Source organism: Patagioenas fasciata, chromosome 7 (genome assembly GCF_037038585.1).
Source record: "Patagioenas fasciata isolate bPatFas1 chromosome 7, bPatFas1.hap1, whole genome shotgun sequence".
NCBI lineage: Eukaryota > Metazoa > Chordata > Aves > Columbiformes > Columbidae > Patagioenas > Patagioenas fasciata.
Genome location: NC_092526.1, coordinates 33,676,516 through 33,697,208, shown reverse-complemented (window position 1 = coordinate 33,697,208; position 20,693 = coordinate 33,676,516). Strand labels below are relative to the sequence as shown.

Here is a 20,693-nt window from a genome sequence, read left to right as displayed (position 1 = left end):
TGATGTTGCTCAGGACACGCTCAGGGCAAGATGAACAGTTGGTTTTGCTTTCTCTGGTCTTCCTTCCCATTTGGATCTGGCTCAGGGCAGCTCCACTTCCACCCAACCACAGCAGCAACTCCTAGCACCGCATGCAGACAAGGCGAGCTCAGTTGAAGGAGGCAAGCCCTTTCTCACTTCACAAAAATCATCACGGCAAAAAGAGCACAGAGTTTCCTCCCGGACTACTGATATGAACTGGTGTGCAGAGGGGTTAAATTATCACCAGAGTCAGCAGAAGAGCAGGAGCAGACAGTGAAAGAACATCCCTTTTTCTCTGCAAAAACATTTTAAGTTAGCTCAAGCACTTTCTAACTGCATATTAACACCTCCACAGGTCACTAGAGATTCCTTATGTATTACTGCCATTTTCTTTTATTTGTTTTTCTGTGTTCTACTTAAGGCTGAGAAATCTATGGAAGACCTGGAGCACTTTAGACATTGTACTTCACACTGCAGGTCACTTCCACATACTTACATGATTGAGTCTCCCTCAAAGACAAATCAATACTCATCACTGTCTTGCATTACAACTTCTCATTTCATGTTTTGGGTTTACCTTGGCATCAGTCCATGCTAGCACTAACCAAAAAGTGTACTGGGTACCCTACTAGTTCTGTTATAAAATAAGCAAGGACATATTTACCAAATCAGAAGAGTAAAGCATCACTCCTCCCTGTATGTTTGGAAATCTTTTAACTAAACAACAGTAAAACATGCTACTCATTATCAGTCAGTCAAATGTATATTAAAAATTCATATCTCTGGAGTGTCTCAGTACCCAGCCAGAAATCTTGCAATGCATTAACAAGATTAGTCTTCACAATGAAGTAATCTTACAGCATCTCAATTGGGTATAATAACTAGCTTCTCTCACATGGTAGTTTCCTTCCCTGTGTCCCACAACACCTGCACAGACTGGGATAAAGACCCTCAATTTCCCAGGCATCTTAACAGTGGTGGGAAAAACTGAAGTTCTGGCAAAGCTAATAGTGAGGAAAGTGCTATAAATAAAACACTCAAAATAGCTTTAGCGCACAACTTGGGAAGTTGGTGACTGAGGAGACTTTTGCAAAAGGGAATATGTCTGAGCTCCAGTTTTCCTCCTGCTGCTTAAATTTATGTCTTCAAAATGTATTAACAGAGCAAGCATCCTTCCCACTTCAGTCTCAAGTTTCTTTATCGACAACCTGACTCTAATCTTAGTTTGCATTGGTATGGTATTTTGATGGCTAAAAGTGCTGTGAAAATAATAAGCTAAAATTTTATCACTTTAGAAGAAAATGCAAGTTAATTAGGACAGGTCACAAAGGATGTGCTTTTGATAGTAGCTCCCTGAATCAGCAGCACTGAAATGCTCAGCTGTACTCACCAACATTTGTCATTTCATGGAACGCACAACACAAAACAGGCTCTTTATTAACTCACTGAAGAAAGGAACTCCAGAATAATCACACTAACCCCAAACTACCCCAGCTGTCTGGGAGTTGTGGAAAACTGCATAACCTCAACCTATTCCTCTAGTTTTCTTCATGTGCAAGCTACCTAAACTCTTCCCGCCCCCCTCCCCCCCCCCATGTCATTACCATATTTTAGCTTCAGCTTCCAATTTTGTGCTCCAAATATTGGTGTCGCAGGCAGGACTCTACCCACGTTACAACCATTTATCTCCTTATTTTTCCTAGCTTTTGATTCAATAATGTACTGGCACAAAAATAATAACAGAGGCAAGTGGTGGCATAAGGGCATTTTTCAATGACAGAACAACTGTTTCAGGTGACAAAAAGAAAAAGAAGCTTCAGACAGCAGAGAAAGCCAGCAGAGTTTGTCCACCGTGACAGTAGAATCTAAGTTTTATCCATTTTCTAGCATATGCTATTATATATTCACTCATGATGCACTGAAGAAAGCTATAACATAAAGGAATCAGAATTTGCGAGGACAAGTCACTTTTTATGTGAAAGCAGTTACCCTCTTAAAGATTCTCTACAATTTAATCTTAATTTAAAACTCACTGTCATAAGGATAATTTTGTGACACTAAAAACTTATTAAGAAAGGTTATAGTGAGAAGTACAGAGCAAAGGTGTGGCAATTCCACATCCCCTGAGATCCGGAGCCTTCAATAGGGCAGCTGATGGGGCCTTTTGTGCTCCACTGTGCCTGATCCACATACACACCCAGAGTGGCACCAAGGTGTTGACAGTCACATCCTCCCCTACCCCAAGGCAGGGGACTTCACCTCCACCCAGCTCAGGGGAGCAGGAGGGATGGGACCCTCAGTTGACTGACAGAGTCTTCAACAAGGGAGGTGCCCATAGAAGCTTCTGGACTATGTTGTAATGCCCACAGCCAGATCTGACCAGGATATAAAACGAGGTCCCCACCAAAGACCCCCCTGGGGTGGTCTTCTCGGAGCAGCGGGTCTGTGAACTAGAGCCCTCCCCTTAGACTGGGATGCTGTCTAAGGAGACTTCCTGGGATTGAGAGCATCTCGTCTCCTCCTGTGGTGTGGGGTTATTTACTGGATATATCCTTTAATGAGTCCTCGCCTAACCCAGGAGAGTGATTATTTCTTGTGGGTACTCTTCAGTGAGAGACCTTGGGTTTTGTTTCTCATGAGTGAATGCATGCACATTGTGGATCCTCATTATTCTCATGTTGTCGTACCCCAATAATCTCCTCAACTGATATCCGAAGCTGTATTTTATTTTATGTTGTTGAAGTGCAAAATAATTGTACAAAATCCTGATTCTAGTAGCTTTATTGCTTACAGTTTTCCAGCTAGAATAAAGTCTGTTTTGGAACTTGCTGCCCACCAAAAATTGACTTTTGGGGTGCCTCCATGACAAAGGGAGCTGAAAGTATTTCTGCTTGACAGTAAAGTTTATTTTCCTATTCAAATTAACTTTTTAGAGAGAACCTAAAGAAGTTTCTTTCACTGTTCTTCCAAGACCAGCCACACCTGAAATGACTGCATAAAACAAAGCATCCAAGAACAAGCTTTGTCAATAACGTAAGGCTCAAATGTTAACTGCAAACAGCATTGCTAGTGTTAAAACCACATTCAGTCAGTACCTTCATGGTACCTTGACAGCCAGCTACTTTCAGAAACTCTTTTGGTGTAAGATTACTTTTAAATGTGGTTAAAGAATTCAAGCTCTAATATTAATCAGAATATAAAAGAACTTAAACATGAGTATAAAATAATTAGCACTTCTTTACCAGATCTGTGATGAAGGATGCAATATCTAATTGCAAATTAGCAAACTGAGAACCTTGAGAAGCAAGCCAGCAAGAACCTCTTTGCTGCGCAGACTACCAGCCCTGGCTTACGCACATTTACTAAGAAAGTCCTAACAGCGAGGAACTGCAAGGCAGCATTAGATGTTCCCTGGCACGCGCAGCTGCGCTGAGCCCAGCTCTTGTTCCACAATTGGAAAGCCGCACAGATACTTGCAAAGCCCTCCATTAAGAGCCAGATGTATAAGCAGAATTTCTAGAAGTTAACTCAGCTCCCCAATGCGAGAGACAGTTCCAAGCAGGAGGAGAAAACTGGCTCTTCCTCCCAATTCTCAAGATTCATGCAATGTTGTTTAGACACTACAAAAATAGTTGCCTCAAGCAAAGATTTTGGCCCATTTGAGCCAGAAAAGTCCTGTGACAATCACTCCGTTGCCTCTTGGTTATCCCAGAAAAAACTAAGATGTAGCATACTCTCAAAAAAAGCTACCAAGATCTCCTCAGTATGTGTTACATTCTGCCTTTACAGAGCTGTACTAAGCTATAGCTGATCACAAGATTCTGTACCTGAATTATGCACAGCTGAAAATAGATGTTTACTTCGGTCAGACTGCAACTGCAGAGGCTTCAGCTGTGCAGCTATATTTAGAGTAACATAATGTTAATTAAGATCATCTCATTCCTAAGATCATTTCAGGAATGAAGCTAGCAAAAAAAAAAAAAAAAAAAAAACACCAAAACAAAAAAAAACCCACACTCTGCACACAGCAACTGTCTCTGACTGCAACATCTTGCCGCACAGCAGTTAACAGACAAAAAAATGACTATGTATTTAGATGCAGAATTAGCATGAAGAAGCTATCATTGCTTCACATTCAAGATATCCCTAACTTGCAGGGTGATGATCTTGTGAAGTCAATTCATTTCCAAAATATAATAAGGCAGCATCATATAAACTGCAGGACATTTGGTGCAAGCAGACTAATTCTCAGCAAGTAAACACAAATACATCTCCTACACAGAATGAGAAGTTTAAAGTTCTGTAATAGCATTTGCATTTATTTTTGATTACACTGATTAGGGCAGTCTTACTCATCTTTCCATCACAATAAGGAGGCAAATGAATGGACATGTTAACAAAGACCACACAAGATTTCTACCGCTGAGGAAGAGCTAGTTGATTTTGGCTAATAAGCAGCAACAGTGACATCTAGAGCCTATTCGACTACTAGATACTGGATTATCAGAAACTTTCCTATCACCCTGTTAAGGGTAAACCACTATTTCTACAGATAAGACACCAGGATGACCGTCATACTGCATCAGAATTCTGTTGTCAATAAGCATCTACAGAAAATGTGCATCTACAAGGATTAGTTGGCAGGGAGACACTGATCCCAGCATTATCTAACTCCAACAATTCAGTGTATTGCACATCAGTGTTCTCACTTAAGTAGCTGCACAGTCTAAAAGGTAACACAGAGCAAAAATAAGAAGTGCATGTGAGGTTTAAATCTTCCATGCAAAGTAATCCATAAAACACAAATAACTTTTTGTTCTAAAATGGACAGCTATGTGAGCAAACTCTAATTTCACATGACTATTAAAAAAATTATGTGGAAATGATACATTCTGAAAATGTTTTCATTGAACAGCACACCAGAAGCAGCTTCACAGAATACTTAAGTTGTATTCATTTCCACATACTTGAATATTCAAAGATCAAGAGACTCCTACTTGGCTAAGTATCTTCAGACAGAGAGAGATGTGAAGTTTTCCAGTAGTGTTATATCTGTCATCTCTCTCTTCACCTCTGCAGAATCAAGCCACCAGTAGAAGAGAATAAATCTGCAACATAGCAGGGCTGTAATGCAATATTTTCTCTTGATGTAGTCCAGAATTTTTCTCACCAAATAAAATAAAGTAGTTTGAAACTGGCTGAGAGGAAAAAAAGATGTTTTCAGAGTAAGCAAACAAAACCAGAATGCTTCCTAAACCTGCTCAATTTTGATGGTCTTCTTACTGGAATGTAGTTCTCAAAATCCAGCCCAGTCTCCCCATTGCCTCTATGAAATAAATGACTGTGAAACAGTCAGTTTTTCTTTGACTAGAAAGTTTATTCTATTCTTGAGTAAACTCTTGGAATTATGTTTCCTAAACGCTAACCCACCTAGAAACAAAAGTAACATGCTTAAAAAAATTACCTGGGATTACAGTTAGCTGAAAATAATGAAGCTTGTTTGGGTCGGGAAAATTCACTTTACACGTACCTGTAAAGCAAAAGAATAATTTACATCAGACAACTCGTTTTCCACTGTTGGGAAAGCAAGTATATCATCTTTCATACTCCCCCAAATCACTCCCTGATTAATCCCTGCCACCACAGCCCTATGCTAACAAAGGATTATTTATACCTGTAAAGTACCATGAGATATAAGCTTTATTGAAAGCCTCATCCAAAAGCCTGTGAAGTCTCCATTCAGCTGTCATGTCAAATAAGTTTCTTCTGCGCAAACAATTACATGCATTAACAACAAAGGTTATGGAGCATCATTACAAACCAAACACCAGGTTTTTATTCTCAGGCTAGATGAATTTAAGGAGAATAGTGAGAAAAAAGAATGAGAGCGGAAAAAAAAAAAAGAGAAGATAAAATATAAATCTGATGAAACTAGTCAGTGGTTTCAGTTCAACAGATGCAAGTTCACAGCATAAAAGCCCTTTGTCTTTGATGACACAAACTAAGTTGCCTCCCCATGCACAAAGCTGGCCTTTCTTGACTATGGCCGAGACAAGCTGTCAGGCTGGCACTAGATGATGCGTATATCCATGGACACATTATTATCCATATTATGCAGCTTTTAGCTTCTTAACCTACCAAGCTGGCTGTTTGCTTTTTGTTGTCAAGGAGTTAAACAGCACCAGAGATACAGACCCTGTTTGCCTGAAAAAGACAACTACAACTGTACACAAACCCTAGTAATGCATTCACATTGTGGTAATTACAAACCCTGGTACACTTCTCAAGTGTTTGTTCTCCTACAGAAGAGTCTACACAAAAAAGTTTAAAAAAAAAAGTTACAATTACTCTGTAATATCTCCATAATTGCCTTTAAGAAGAGCATACAGAAAGTGCTCTCCCTTTTTGCTGCTTCTGGTCTGTATTTTGCCCCCTTGTGACACCTCCCATCAGGCAGTCTGCATACTGAAAAGCCTGATTTAAGATTGAGCACCGATATGGATATAGAATCATTAGCAAGTAAAAGATGCTCATCAGAAGCAGCACCCAGAAGTTTAACCCGGAGAGGAAAAAAAAAAAAAAAATGCTCAAAGCTTCCCTTAGATGGGGAAAGACTAGAAACACCACGAGCTACCTGCCAGCATAATCAGAGAGAACATTCCCTGATTTTCTTTACAAGAAAAGCATATGGACATGACAGTGTGAATGCACAGCATGGTAATAACCTGCACATACACTCTCAGCCTGCTGCAAGCAGCTCAGGCCTCTTTCCCTGCAGGGAAAACATCTTTGATTACTCTGAAATAGGAACATGCACCACAGGAAGGTATGTAGAGCGAGCAATGGGCTCTGAATGTACCTCTGAGCTTACTGAGCAATAACTTCTTGTGCTGGCCTGTATTCCAAGAACTCATGGCAGAATGATGCTGCTCTGGTCAACACTTGAAGGGAAGGAGAGCCCAACAAGAACTCACCTTCACTGTCAACACCCACCTTTCTTTGCAACAAATACAGAGCAGTAGGAACTTTACTCCCATTTATAAAAGAGCTTTGTGTTTTGCTGTTCGTTATAGAACTAGGCTTTCTAAAGCCGAGGAACAGAAAACATATTTTATTTCTAACTAGCTATCCTCAGTGTTAGAAGCAACGAGCCATTTACCCTGTGCTCTTAAAACTCCATTTTAAAGTGGCCATTAATAATTTCAGCTTGTAGCACAACATACATTACAACTAAAATTCCAGGGCAAAAACCACACTATCTTGCCTTTTTTTAAACAATATGGATCACTTTAAAAAAAAAATTCTTAATTAGTATTTTCACTATTAACAAACACATCCGTTTACAGCTTGTATGTGAAGTGAAAAAGCACTAGGTTGACTTAATGTTTCCCAAGAACTGAGCTATTTGTCCTGCTCCTAAATCATAATCTCCTGCTTTGAAAATGAGAGAATGGAGGAAAAACGGGAGTGAAGCAATAAATGCAACTCTTCAGTTCCAGGTACCTTTTGAGGGTTTTATAAGAGCAAAGCTCCCATTCCATCAGCAATTAAATTAGAGAGCCAAATGATCAATACCACTTCCAAAGGACACTAATAAGGGTCCATCTCTCTACAATCCCTTAAGAAGGAGCAACAAAGAAAATCTGTTCAAGCCTGAACAGCACAGTTTTGCAGAGCTTTCCCAAGATTTTAAAAATATCATTAGCATTTATACTTCAGTCAAAACATTCAGTCCAATGGCCCTTTACCCCTTAAAATGCATGCCATTAAATGCTATACTTACAAGGTAAATTAGCTTCAAGTTCTGCAACCTCTGTTGAAAGAAAAAAAAAAATAAAAACATACTGTTACTTAAGCAAGCATAAAGCCACCCCTGAAGTCCAAACTGGTAGATCTACTTTAAATCATGCTGGAAAGCAAATTTTACTTAAAAATATAATTAAGCTGCACTGGAGGTTTACCTTGAAAATTCTCTTTAAGCCACACTATTCATTACAAAAAATGCTCATCTGACCAACAGATAACACAAATGTATCCTACTGTGATTCGGAAGTTGAGCTCTGCCAAAACTGAAGCACCAGGACTTCTAATACACAAAGCACTTGCACTTCAAAAGGTGGCATTAACCAAACCTCCAAACTTGTCTATGTAAGACACTAAAATAAAGCAGGCCAGAACTCCACAGCCTGCAAACCAAAACACAAGAGCAGAAAAACTGCCAGAATCAAGGTGCCAGTCCAACGACAAAAACAAGCAGGGAAGGTTCACAGCCTGCATAAGTATCACCACCCTCCAGCTTTTAGCTATGGATGCTCTTCCACCATCAGCCACACGGCTGCCTCAGGTAGGGGAGCCTCCAAGCATGGCACAATGTACTGCAGCCTTGAAAACAGCTACTGAAACCCTAATTCAAAATCCCTGTCATACTAGATGTGGTCCTGCCCACAGAAACCAGCATTAAGAGCACTGAAAGAACAAGAGAAAGACACCTTCATTTCAAGCACCTGGTACACCAACATGAACCCATCAGTGATAAAAACTGCATCCATTGCAAAACTCCCCCCAAACCTCCACACTGTTGGACAAACTCAGGAGTGTTGAGCTCTTTTTTTGCTCCTGTGTCTGTTGGATATTTCTCCTGAGAGCAGAGTTTGCTATAGATATGCACTTCTGTTCAGTTAAAATGTCTTTTTATTCATTATATTTTCCATGCATAAAACTTGCAAGTTATTAATAAAAGAGATGAAGCAACCTGAAGCAGTTGCATAGCACCTAGGAAGAGAAGTTTACTCTTAAGCCCTTTTCTGCTATGCTACTTTCTCTGGAAGACTCCCTCTTTCGTATTTTTTTATTGAAGTCTTACTTTCAACTACCTGTATTTCACACAAGTATGAATGAGATGCATCAAGATGCCTCCCCGTTTTGCTTCTGAAGTTCTAGAAAACATAAACAAATCGATTTTTGCATTTCCTGTAGTATTTTTTTCCACTCGATTTCTAACTTTGCTTTCTGGTCTGCCATTTATTTGGGTTAACAATGTGTAAGAGATTTCAACATCAACTATCAAAATATACATCTAAAGAAAACTGTATTTCAGTTTAAGATATGGGGAAAGATTTCTTGGTACAAAATCTAAACCACTCTCATACCAATCAAGAGCTCATTAATTCCCGAGAGCTTATCTTGCATCCATGCTCATCAAACCTGGCCAGTCTCTGCAGCGAGCACGATGCTTATTTGACTCTCGCCTCCCACGTGCCTGGCACAGTCCTGGTATCCTTGCATCTGCAGCCTACTACACCAAGAGAGAAAACCCCACCAAAGCTGAAGGACTGTGTTTCACACTTACCTAAAAAGTTCATAATTGCACTCTTTAAAATCCCCTACTCTGGAGCACTCGAGCAGCCATAGCTGATTTAACCAAAGCTGTGCATGGAAAGACACACAACACTGATGGCATACTTCTGCTGAAAGTTTTTGAAAAGTACTGTTTTTATAACATACCAAAAATGTAATTTCAGCTATAACAATGGTCTTTGTTTTTACTTTCCCTTTCTAGTTAAAAAAAAAGACAAGACACTACAACTACATAAGGCCACAGCTATACAAATCCATCATAAGATTATTCCCCCACACCTCTCTCTTTAAACACATCAATCAGCCTTTCACCGCGGGAGGCACTGTCAATCTTTCTCTAGAGGGCAGAGTTTAGGACCTGGTTCTTATTTTAAGGTGCTGACTACTTTCCTTATTGCTTTCTGTGCTTATGTGCTGTTCGGCTTAATGAATCCTGTCTGCCCTTTGTTTTGATTCTGAGAAAAGGACAGCAGGGAAAATGGAGAAGCCAAAGGACAGAGCATGTTCAAGCCCAGCAAAGGCTGGGCTGCAGCAGCTCTGCTGAGCTGGGCCCTCACTTCTGCCTCCTGCAAGGTTCAGCAGAGAGTTTACTGATCACCACAGCTCCTTTGAAGTGTGAAAAATTTCCTGTAATGCATTCACGCTTCTGAGTTTCCCTTTGTCTTGGCAAAAGAACAAGCAGGTTTTCTTGTGAAAACACGAAAATGAAGGTGCTCACACCCATAGTACTGAACAGTATGCTCTTTCTTTTACCATGTGCAAGCACATGGGAAGACTGTAATAACTAATCCACACAAAAGCTTTAGGAACAAAGACAAGTTCCCCAAAATTAAGGTTTCTAATTAATTCTGTAACACGCCACTGAAACTAAGAACAAAAGAACTTTTTAAAGATTAAATAGGAAGACCTGCTTCAATAATCTAAACTTTTAAAGTAACATCAAGCAAGGAAACATGTTACTTATTAGCTGTGACATATAAACATTGGTGATTAATAATAGTTAGCACATTTAATGGGCCAAAGCTAGTTCTGAGTTCTTTTGGTAGTGACAGTCTTGACATTGAAATTATTTTTGTCTTTTGCTGCTCAGACAGCAAACATTTTGACTGCATCATTCAAGCTATCCCTTAATATTCTGATGGTTTAAGTTATGTATTTTCTACATAAAGCAATAGCACTGACAAGAATATTCTCCAAAAGAAAATGCCCCCTATGTAGTCTGCCAACTTATTCTATAAACAAGCAAAATGTAGAAGCAACAATTAAAACTCCAATGCACTGAACTTGCAAAAGCTCCAAAAGCCTCACTAAACTAAAAACCTAATCTCAGAATTTTTGGAAGACAAGGTCAGAAAGAATGACTGTAACTACAGCTGAACAGTAAAGAAACAGGTATCTGCGTCTCAATTCACAGAGAGGCACCTTACCATTCCTTAAGATTCCAAGACAAACAACTGCATAACTCAAGTCTCAGGAAATATTGTGTGAAAGTGCTCTACAACTTCCAAATGAACATCCGAGGAGCATCCAAATTTCTCTCGCAGTCAAGAGGGCTTATTGCCAAGAAGCAGCAAACCCGGGAGCACTGCAAGGCCCCGCACCCGCTCTGATAAGCCATCCTGGGGAGATCTGAAAGGCCACAAGTGCAGACACACGTCAGAACTTCTGCAGGGAATAAACTCGGGTGCAATCAACCCAGACCAGCTCCCAACCAGCCGGTCTGGTGTTCCTGAAACCGCATATGCAAGGGGCAGGTACACTGCCAGTCCTTCTCTTGATCTAGTATACACTTGCTTGAACAGTTCCAAATGATATTTTAAACCATAAAGGGAATAAAAAGGCAAGGATTAAACTTACCACAGACTTTGGAAGAGTTGAATACAAACCGATTATGTCTCAGAAACAACTTAGTAACTTGACAAAACAGAGGAAAGATAAGCCTACACAAGCACCCAGAGCTATTTATAAATTATTTCACAAACAATAACTCTCCCTGCCCATGACAATTCCCAGGACAGAAATAGGAACACACACTCCTGACATGTGTACAGGCATATGGTTTATGAGACCCACGTGAATGTTATATTCAGCAACGCACAGACTATAATCACGTTGTTCTACTCCCTCCCCTTCCCCCACCCCAACTCAACAGTCAGAATATAGAAGTGCTTTGTTTACTAGCCTTGCCACAAAGAGTCAGGCCATATGCTTCCCACTGAAGTTTTGTATAAGTACACAAAATGAAAGCATCCTTTCCTCAACTGAAATTAACCTTCTCATCCACAGTAATACTTACTTCTCTCTGGTTTTCTTCAAAAAGCCTCCTCTCCTGTTTAGGTCCCTGTTTAATGTACATCTTTAAGACTGATACATATGAAGAGTTTAATAATACCTTGACAATCTGATAAAACCTCAATTTTCTAAGTATTAATTCTAGCAGTATGCTTTTTGCTTCCTAATTTGTATCCATTTATCCTTATAGCTTACCCTATTTAGCTCCTACAAACAGTACAATAGCCCATATAGCTATTAGAATTCAAACGAGCTGCGTAATACAGCCAGTTTTTCAATAGATTAAGAGATGTATATTTTACTTCCACTTCCAAACGCTTGTTTTAATCAAGATACCATCAAATCACATGCTTCAGCTTCTATACACTCTTGCAAAAATTATCCGGACATCAGTATCTAGGAAAGTCACCAGGGCTGGAAATGTCTAACATAGTATATCACTTCATACTTCAGGTATACTGAAAATCAGGGGCGTAAGAAGTGAAGCAATACATGAAACTAGAGCTCCCTCTGTTCTACAAAAAGTCTTAGTAATAATTTTTCAAATTAGCTTCAATTCTTGTGTATTTTTAGCTTTACAATATCTATCACAGTTACAGTACAAACATTTCAGCGTAAACTACTAGTTCAGTCTTTAATAAATATAAATCACTCATTTATAAAGAAGCTTTCCACCATTTTTTTCCAAAATAAGGCATTCCATTTTGGTGAGATGAAAAGCATAATTGAAAAGGAAAAGATTTATTATTAAGTTGTACAATGTGCAGAAGTTAATGCAGCATTTTTAAAGCTATGCCTCACATAATTTCAAGGGTGTAAATGAAGAAAGGTGGGGGTTTTTTTTAATTCTCGAAAGTATTTTCTACCCTCTCAATTTTCCTCACCTGTTATTGTGAGAAGGAATACTTCTGTATCTGAAGGCTTGAAGAAAGCAAATACATGGCTTCTCCTCATTTTTATTCGCAGCGCACATTTACCTCATTTTTACGATCAGTTTCCTACTTCCTTCTGCAAATGCACACCTGAAACATTTTCCAGTTACATTACTCAGGTTGTAAAACCCACAAATGTTGAAGACAACTGACGAATAAACCATCCTAACTCATTTTCTTAGAGATTAAGTGTTTTTCAAGCAGTCACAATCAAACCAAACAGCACTGGTAATACAAAACTGGGTGATGTTTAGGTTTGCTATAAAAAAAAAAACATTTCAAGGGATAACTTCTGCGATCAGTAAGCATGTACATTGCTTCTACTACTGACATCCTGGCATGTTCTTTACATCAATTTAGTAGTTGCATTCATTATAAAATATTAAGCTTAAACAGGACTTTGGCTTGTCCTGAGCCTCTTTCAGATTCCCAGAAAGGATCTGCCTTTTCAAGTTCAGCACTGCATGGCTTAGAACACCCTGCAGGACCTGTTATGTGGTCTCTATTCCTAACTTCATTATGTTCCCCCTCAGAGATGAATTTTAAGCTGGTTTGACATCAAAAATTGCCTCTGCAGCACAGAACGAATTGGAAGATGCTCATGCAAGTGTACTTCTTGCTCTATTTTAACTGGTGTACTAGGCCAACAGAATTAGGGCCCTACCCTCCAACTGAGGCTATATTGAAAAGCCAGTGAAATCACAGATGCAAGAATGAGTCATACTGAACTTTGTTAAAAAAGTTGTGCTTTATTAGAGCTCCTCTCCCTGCCAGAGAGGCAGCAGAGCCCCTTCAAGCATCATTTCTGTCTGTTCCTCCTCTCCACATCAGTATTTGCTTTCTACCTTCTCCAGATATTCACATTTCCTCAGTTCTATTTCTCTTAATATGTGTTAGGACCCACTTGATCTCTCTCCCATTAACTCCTCCTTGGCCAGAACAAGAACTGTCAGGCCGAATTACTAGTCCTCACCCTTCCACACCCTTAGACACATCCGCCCTCAGTGATTTCCAAGTGGTGGATGTTTTCCTGTGACTTCCCAGGGATTCAGATCAGAACTATCACCACGTTCCTCACCCCAGACACAAGTCCCCTGCTAACCTCCCAAGTGTGCTCCATTGGTTGCTGAGATAATCAGCACAGGGACAAGCTGCTACCGAATCCTGTTTTGCTGCTATGACTAATACCCCAGAGGACAAACAGCTGGAAGAGCAATTTCAGCTGGTTTGGATTTATTTTCCTACATAAAACTTCAGGGAAATAATTTTTTTTTTTCCTTTCCAATTATGTCCATGAAATAACCCAACAAAACAGTGCCATGAGCCATGAGTAATATTTTAATATATAACAATACTGGACATGTAAGCAAAGGTACAGCTTAGAAAAACTAACAAAGAGTTACTTTTTCACAAAGGTAGGAAAAAAGACTGTTTAATGTGTACCCATCACTGAAGTCAGGGACAGCACCTGACAACACTCAGTTGATAGCTCACATACTTCCAGATTTAGTAATTCAAATGACTTTGAATATTCTTCTCATCCATATGCTGCATATAGCTAACATCATACCTAAATTATGACTTATTTGTCCTATTTTAAGGCAATATCAGTTAGCAGACATATAGTTGCTCTATGCCAAATTTTTAAAAGCTTGTAGGCATCATCTACACTTATCAGTGGCTGCGGTCACTGCCATCTACCCCATAATCAAAATGTCATTGATCTATTTACCAGTCAGTGTACACAATACATTTGAAGACTGCAGGGTTATCAGCGTAACAACACGTCCTTTAAAGAGGTCCTGTAATGCCTCCTCGGACTGAAGTCTATCAACACAAACAAGTCTGTCTTTAATTTACCTCCAGATATAAACCAGACACTGTCTGTGTCTCAGTGATACCTCTGGCAAAACTTACAGACATCTGTCTGCAGAATTTATTAGACTACCACCAATTTACTGCGATCAGGAACAGGATAATATCTCTCCAGCATATCATCACCACTTAATCAGGTGAACAGCTATCTGACCTTGGTTCACACACTATCACCAGGTCCCAAGGCCAGGCAGGATTTAGGGTACTGTGCCAAAAACCACCCTCAGCTAAGCTTCCAGGACAGTCTCCCATGTGTGCAAGATGCTGTGAAGGATGCTGCACAGAGCAGTTGCCTCCTGTTCTTTGACTCAGAAGCTATAGACCTATTTGAGGCCAAAAAAGATCCAGGTGTGCTACGGAAAGAGCACAGCTATCACTGAGCTTTCTGTAGCCCATGACCACAGTCCCTTGTTTTTTCAATTTGGAGGCTTTACACAGTAGAATAAAACCACCACCACCACTAACACCATCAAGAGGTACAACTCAACCAGCACTAACCTCAGCACAACTGCTGAGGCAAACAAGGACAGAACACGCCAGGCCTTTTCTCATCTCCTCCTCCTTCCATACTCATCACCAGCATTTTTCTTTTTTTTTTTTTTTTCTGTAGAACAGATTATTTTTTCATTCACAGTTGCCAGGAGATTGACTTGATTGAGCCTTTCACCCATTCCGCAACTGTCACCTTTTGTTTGTTTGATAACTCCAGCCTAAACAAACATCAAAAACAACTTGTACTTACAACGACTCTTACAGGCTCCCACCAGCTTTGTTTCAAGTCTAATACAACAGTTTCATACAATCAAGCAGTAAAAGGCATTCTCACTGTATGCATACCTTCAGCAGGCAGCTCTTCACTCCCTGCTAAACTCATTTCTGCAGATCTAGACAACGTGACCTAAAAAAACTGTCAACATCAGAAGTCCATCTTCACTCAGGCTCTCAACACTGAAGGTGCTGCTTTGGCTGATCTAGCTTTAAGAACTGGAGCAAGTTCTAGAAACTTTTGTAATTGAATGGTCTTTATTTCGAGTAGCTTAAAAGAGAACATCCCCAACAAGCCTTTTTTAGACTGCTAGATTTTCCTCTCACTTCCAGTACAGCTATACCAAAGTGATCTACTTCTGCTGTCAGTTCCCATTTTGGTCCAGAAACCATTCTAACCAAACTGACAGCTGCTCCTACAACTCTTTTTGGAGGGCCACATGATACAACTTTCACGCACCATCAGATCATGATCTAACAATCACACTTGTCAGAATGATGCAGTGACCTCCTTTTAACATTTGTCAGTCTGGGAGTCAACTCATCCAATACTTAGTCTGCGCTGGTTTGCTAATGGTAGTCATAGCAATTACAATTACTGATTTTTGTATAGGTTACAGTCCTTTCTTCCCCTGTAGAGATAGGTTTTAGTCATAAAAGTGAAAAACATGATTACTCTAAGGGCACAGCAGAATTTCTTATGGCACTTCACACTATACCTGGCATTGTAGCAGAACTATATTTATATTACTTTGCTATTTTCCCCTCAAGTCTACACTTGTAGGTTAATGAAAATCTCAGATTATATATATTTAGTAATTTGGCTTTGTAGCTAAGCCTGATTAAAGAGCTTATTTCTCCTGCCTGATATCTTTCCCCCCTCAGAACTGGAGCTGAGAATTTCCAAACTGTAAGTCTATTTCAAGCTCTGTGCGAGAGTTATCATATCAGAATTTAAAGTGAATGAAAACTCTCTGTCCTTAGAAAAATGCAGAGAGAGAACCGTGACCATAACATTCCTACAGTCTAGTTGAGGCACTTCCCAGTGCACCAAGGCAGCAGCGTTCACAGAGGAACCTTGTTCCGGTATACAGCTATATGGTAGAATCTACCCTAATTCGAAAAAGTCATATGTAACAGTACGATTAGTTAATACCATCCAGGGAAACATACCACTGTCAGTCTCAAGCCATTCTGAAATAAGACCAGGAAATTAGCACGTTTCACTTGACTGGCGTGAATCCTAACCATGACAGCTTCCACAGCAACAGAGGTATATTTGCTATTCATCTTTTTTAGCACAAACATCAACCTAAACAACGTAATTTCTGCCACTAGATCAAGCTGCACAACTCAAGCATTACATGCTCAACAATTATTACAGGGAGGAAACCTGAGTTTAAGCTCAAAGCAACTACAAAGTGTCAGCACCTATGGAGTTTTAAATACAAGATTATCTATGCTACAGAAAAACTGAAAATTAAGGAAGAGGTATCCCTGTTTTTACTAAAAAAGAGCTTAATTACCAGCTCACAAACTAATTCATTTATCTAGAATTGCCACAAAGTAAAATGCTTTTTCTCAACAATGGAGAGTCAGCTAGGAACAACCTACAGTACCCTTTCTTGAATAGACCATGGAGCACTACTGAAAAACAGGATGTTGAGTATGAAGTAGTGAATGAAAACCAACTTCCAATGTCTCCAGGTCTAAGAAAAATATCACTTTGCTTTACTTTTTTAAGCATTTTAAAGTTTACTGCCTCTGATCTGTACCATTAAAGGTCACCAGGACACTGATGTTACTTTTAGGACTTTCTTTCCAGTTATGTTTTTGCTCTGCCTTTATATCAAGTCAAATCTGATGTTCTCCTCCTATGTATTTAGTGATACTTGTGACAATTTTTATCATAATGTTTTAATTGATGACAGTTTCCAACAACAGATTCATTTGTCAAAGTAAGGAGGAAGCTTTTTATGTTTTGCACTATTCCATGAAAATAAGTGTCCTACAGACAAAGAGCTGTTGGAGGTGTGATGTACGCCAACATATAACCTACAGTATAAATCATGAGGTAAGTCACAAGAAATCTAAAAAATACTTATGGAAATTATTTTTTTTACACAATTTAATATTATGGGCTGTCAACACACCTGCAAAGTCTAAATCCCCAAATACTCAAATATAAGTTCCTTTCACCTTTAACAAGTAATTTATCTCGTACAGACACCCTCCGAGTTGAATCAGAAGGTGGATTGGATGCACGGGGTCCTCTGACACCATCATCCCGCTTCAGCTTGCTTGCCAGAGTTAACATTACTGCTGTCTTCAATCTAGAACACAAATATTAGAACAAAGTCAATTACCAAAATTAAAGCACTACAGGGAAAAAAAACACAAAACCAAGTTACAGTTAGTTCCTTATTTGACAACTATCATCATATTCTTAGCAGTCAGAGAACATGATGTATACAGTTGACATGACTGCAACTAAAGAAGAGGATGGCCTAGAGTACTTGAAAAATAAGAGTTTGTTTCAGATACAAATACTGAGAGTTACAGTACGTTAGGCCAAGAGGAAGTTCAATTTTGCTGGAGAAAGGTCAGACTTTCATCATTGTTTACAATCCAATTTCACTGCACCATCTACTGCAGTATACCACTGCTTGACATCACTCCGACAGAATTGCTGTGAAAACACCTCTGCCAGATCCCTGACCAGGCAACCTGCTACAACCATTCACATCCACGTTTCACATGACAGTATTCAGAGCTACTTTTTGGCTGGCCAAAAAACAATACAACAACAACAACCAAAAAAAAAAAAAAAAGAGAGAAGGAGGAGGGGAGGAGTTACTGGAATAAGTCTCTAACACTAGAAAGAGAGCTTTGAGTCAGCTACCAGGAAACAGGGAAGGAAACAGATCTCAGCTGCAAATAGTGCAATTATCTCTGCAGCTGCACAACCGTAACTCTTCACACTGCAGAGCAATGGTGGAGAAAGTTACATACAGAGATTTGGTAACTAAAATGAAGATATGTCCTGTTGTGTCAGTCCTCCACTATAGAAGATACCGGCACTGATAACGTCACAGTCATAAAACCAAAACATTCAATCTGTCACAGCTTAATACATTTTGACAGTACTCCTAGATGAAGGCAACTCATTCTTAACAGTTTCACCAAAACCAACGTAATGCCGACAAGATCCATACCCTTTAGGCCCCAGCGTCACTAAAATGACAGGAGAAATGCTTATCCTTTAGTCACGACAGTTAATCCAACAAAATAAAAACAAAAAAACTTGTAAAATCAGTATATCGTCTTTACATGAACTAGTTTGCATAGAAGACCAGACAGGTATGATGCAGCAGTTACCAAGACACGAAACAGATGCCCAGGTAACATCAGCTCTCATAGTACAAAACAGAAAATCAGATGAGATTTTCATAAGACAAATGATAAAGTCCAGCAAACGACTGAGATGACAAGGATTACACTATAAAATGACAAGACTCAAACGAAAATTTATCTCTGTCAGCTTCAGCTCTACGTATCTCCATGTTTCCTCCCTTCTTGTAGGGAAGCCCTGAAATTAAGTTTAACAGGTTCATTGCAACTGCAGTCACTTTGCTTGTTAATTTTGTCTTGCCCCAGCGAAAATAGCAGATAAAGCCTCCAGCCTGCCAACCTAGTCGCTATAGCACTGAAAGCCCTACTGCTTTCCCACGAGAAAGCTGACAGGTTCATACCAAACATCAAGCCAACATCAAAATACTGGTGAAGGGACAAGGAGAAGTGAAACAACTGATGTGACACTTAGATGTGGAGAAAAACAGATATGTGAGTAACAAGGTTTTAAAAAAAAAAAAAAAAAACACATATTTCACAACAGTATGTAACAGCTGAAACTCCAGTAAGATCTACAAGAGGGTCAAGTTCCCCGAAGTTGACAAGAATGTTTGTTAGCTTCAAGATCCAGATTAAAAACAAAGCAAAAATTCAGGGAACATGTAAATCCCGCCTGCTCAACTGAAATATTTAGTAGGTTCTTTTTCTCCCACTACCCCAGTAGAAGAAAGAACAAGCAGACAAAACAGCCTTTTCTTTAATTGGAGAAGAGAAAGGCAACAGCTGGTTTTAAAAAAATTAAAAAAAAAGAGGAGGGAGTAGGGGAGTCTGGAAAGTACAGACAGAGAGTCCTAAAGGAAGAAAGAAAAATAGAAAAGAAAAACTGTAGACTGCAGGCAACCCTTCCCCCCAAAAAACCAAAACAAACCCCACAATTTCTAGGTACCAAGCCTAAATTAAATTAACTAATCAACTTCAATGGGAATTAAAGGCCTAAATACTTTTATAAATCTATTTCCTCACTGCTTGTCCTAGAAAACTAGGAAACCAAAGAGAAACGTGACCAGTGTGGAAAAGAGATTATTCGCTCCAGCTCTACTCCAAATTTCATCAATGAAGCATAGCGAGGAAGCCCCCGGAACTTGCCAATGGCACGGGGTAAGTACAGCTCTACCTCTGCACGGCACCGGGATGCTGTTCTTATTCACAGCGAAGGGCGAGCCGGCCCCGGGATTCCTGCAGCTCCTTGGGGAGCGAGGGCAGCGGGAAAGCCCCTCCGGACGGATGGAAGAGGATCGCTGGCCCCTTGCGGTGGGGCTACAACCCTGTTGGGCCCGGGGTGGAGCGGGGTGCCGGCGGAGGGGGGCGAGGTACCGGGGGTACCCCCTCCCCGGCGTCACTGAGGCCCCGAGGCCTGTCGGGCCGCGGCCGCCCCGGGAGATGTGAGGGCACCAGGTGGTGGAGGTAAAAGGCCGAGCCTAAGCTGAGGGGCCCAGCTCAGAACCGAGGAGGAAGGGGAGCGGCCCGCACTCACCTGAGTGCGGCGTCAGGGCCCGTCTCCCGCCGCCAACACCATCCCGGGGCTGGCCCGGGGCGGGGGGGACGCGGAGGCTCCTCCTCCCTCAACGCCGGCGCCGGAAGTGGGCAGCGCGAGGGGCGGAGCTGCAGCCGCCCGTCAACAACAACTGTATCGCAGAACGCGGGGATCTCGCGAGAGTTGGAGGGGGATTGGGTGGTGCCCGTGGAGATCTCGCGAGAGTTGCAGGCGGACGGGGAGGCTGGGTGCGGCCCTGTTTTTGTGGCTCCGCGGCTGCGACGACGCGGTGGTGCCGCTGTCACCGGGGGGCTGGGTTCTCGGCAGAAGTTCTTACAGCCCGATAATAATTCCGGTTCTTGTCGTCCGTGAGCCACCCTGGTCGGTCTCTGCATCCTCATCCCGGGGTGGGTCCTTCACCAAGACGAGAGCCGCACACACACTATGCTCAGAGCTCTTGCTGAGCACCAAATTCGGAGTAGGACAAATACCTTCTATTCCAAAGGACAACTTCACTTAAACACAATAGTTCTGGCAAACAGCTTGCCTGTTTTGCTCAAAGCATT

General features: G+C 40.6%; 1 protein-coding gene across 5 annotated transcripts in view; it reads right to left on the bottom strand.

Moving 5' to 3' along the window:
* UBE2F (ubiquitin conjugating enzyme E2 F (putative)) overlaps positions 1-20,285 on the bottom strand; it is an 83,505-nt gene extending 63,220 nt beyond the window's left edge. Inside the window, exons 1-4 of one of the 5 annotated variants that reach the window (XM_071811291.1) lie at positions 20,128-20,285; positions 17,442-17,575; positions 7,805-7,834; positions 5,486-5,551 (exon numbers count right to left, since the gene is read on the bottom strand). In XM_071811291.1, coding sequence (XP_071667392.1) covers positions 5,486-5,551; positions 7,805-7,834; positions 17,442-17,559 — 214 coding nt within the window. In that variant the 5' untranslated portion in view covers positions 17,560-17,575; positions 20,128-20,285. Of the gene's footprint in view, positions 1-5,485; positions 5,552-7,804; positions 7,835-12,554; positions 12,693-17,441; positions 17,576-19,767; positions 20,066-20,127 lie in introns of those variants that run through there. The other 4 variants (XM_065841331.2, XM_071811288.1, XM_071811289.1 and 1 more) reach the window with 4 other exon arrangements.
* Between the last annotated feature and the right edge of the window lie 408 nt (positions 20,286-20,693).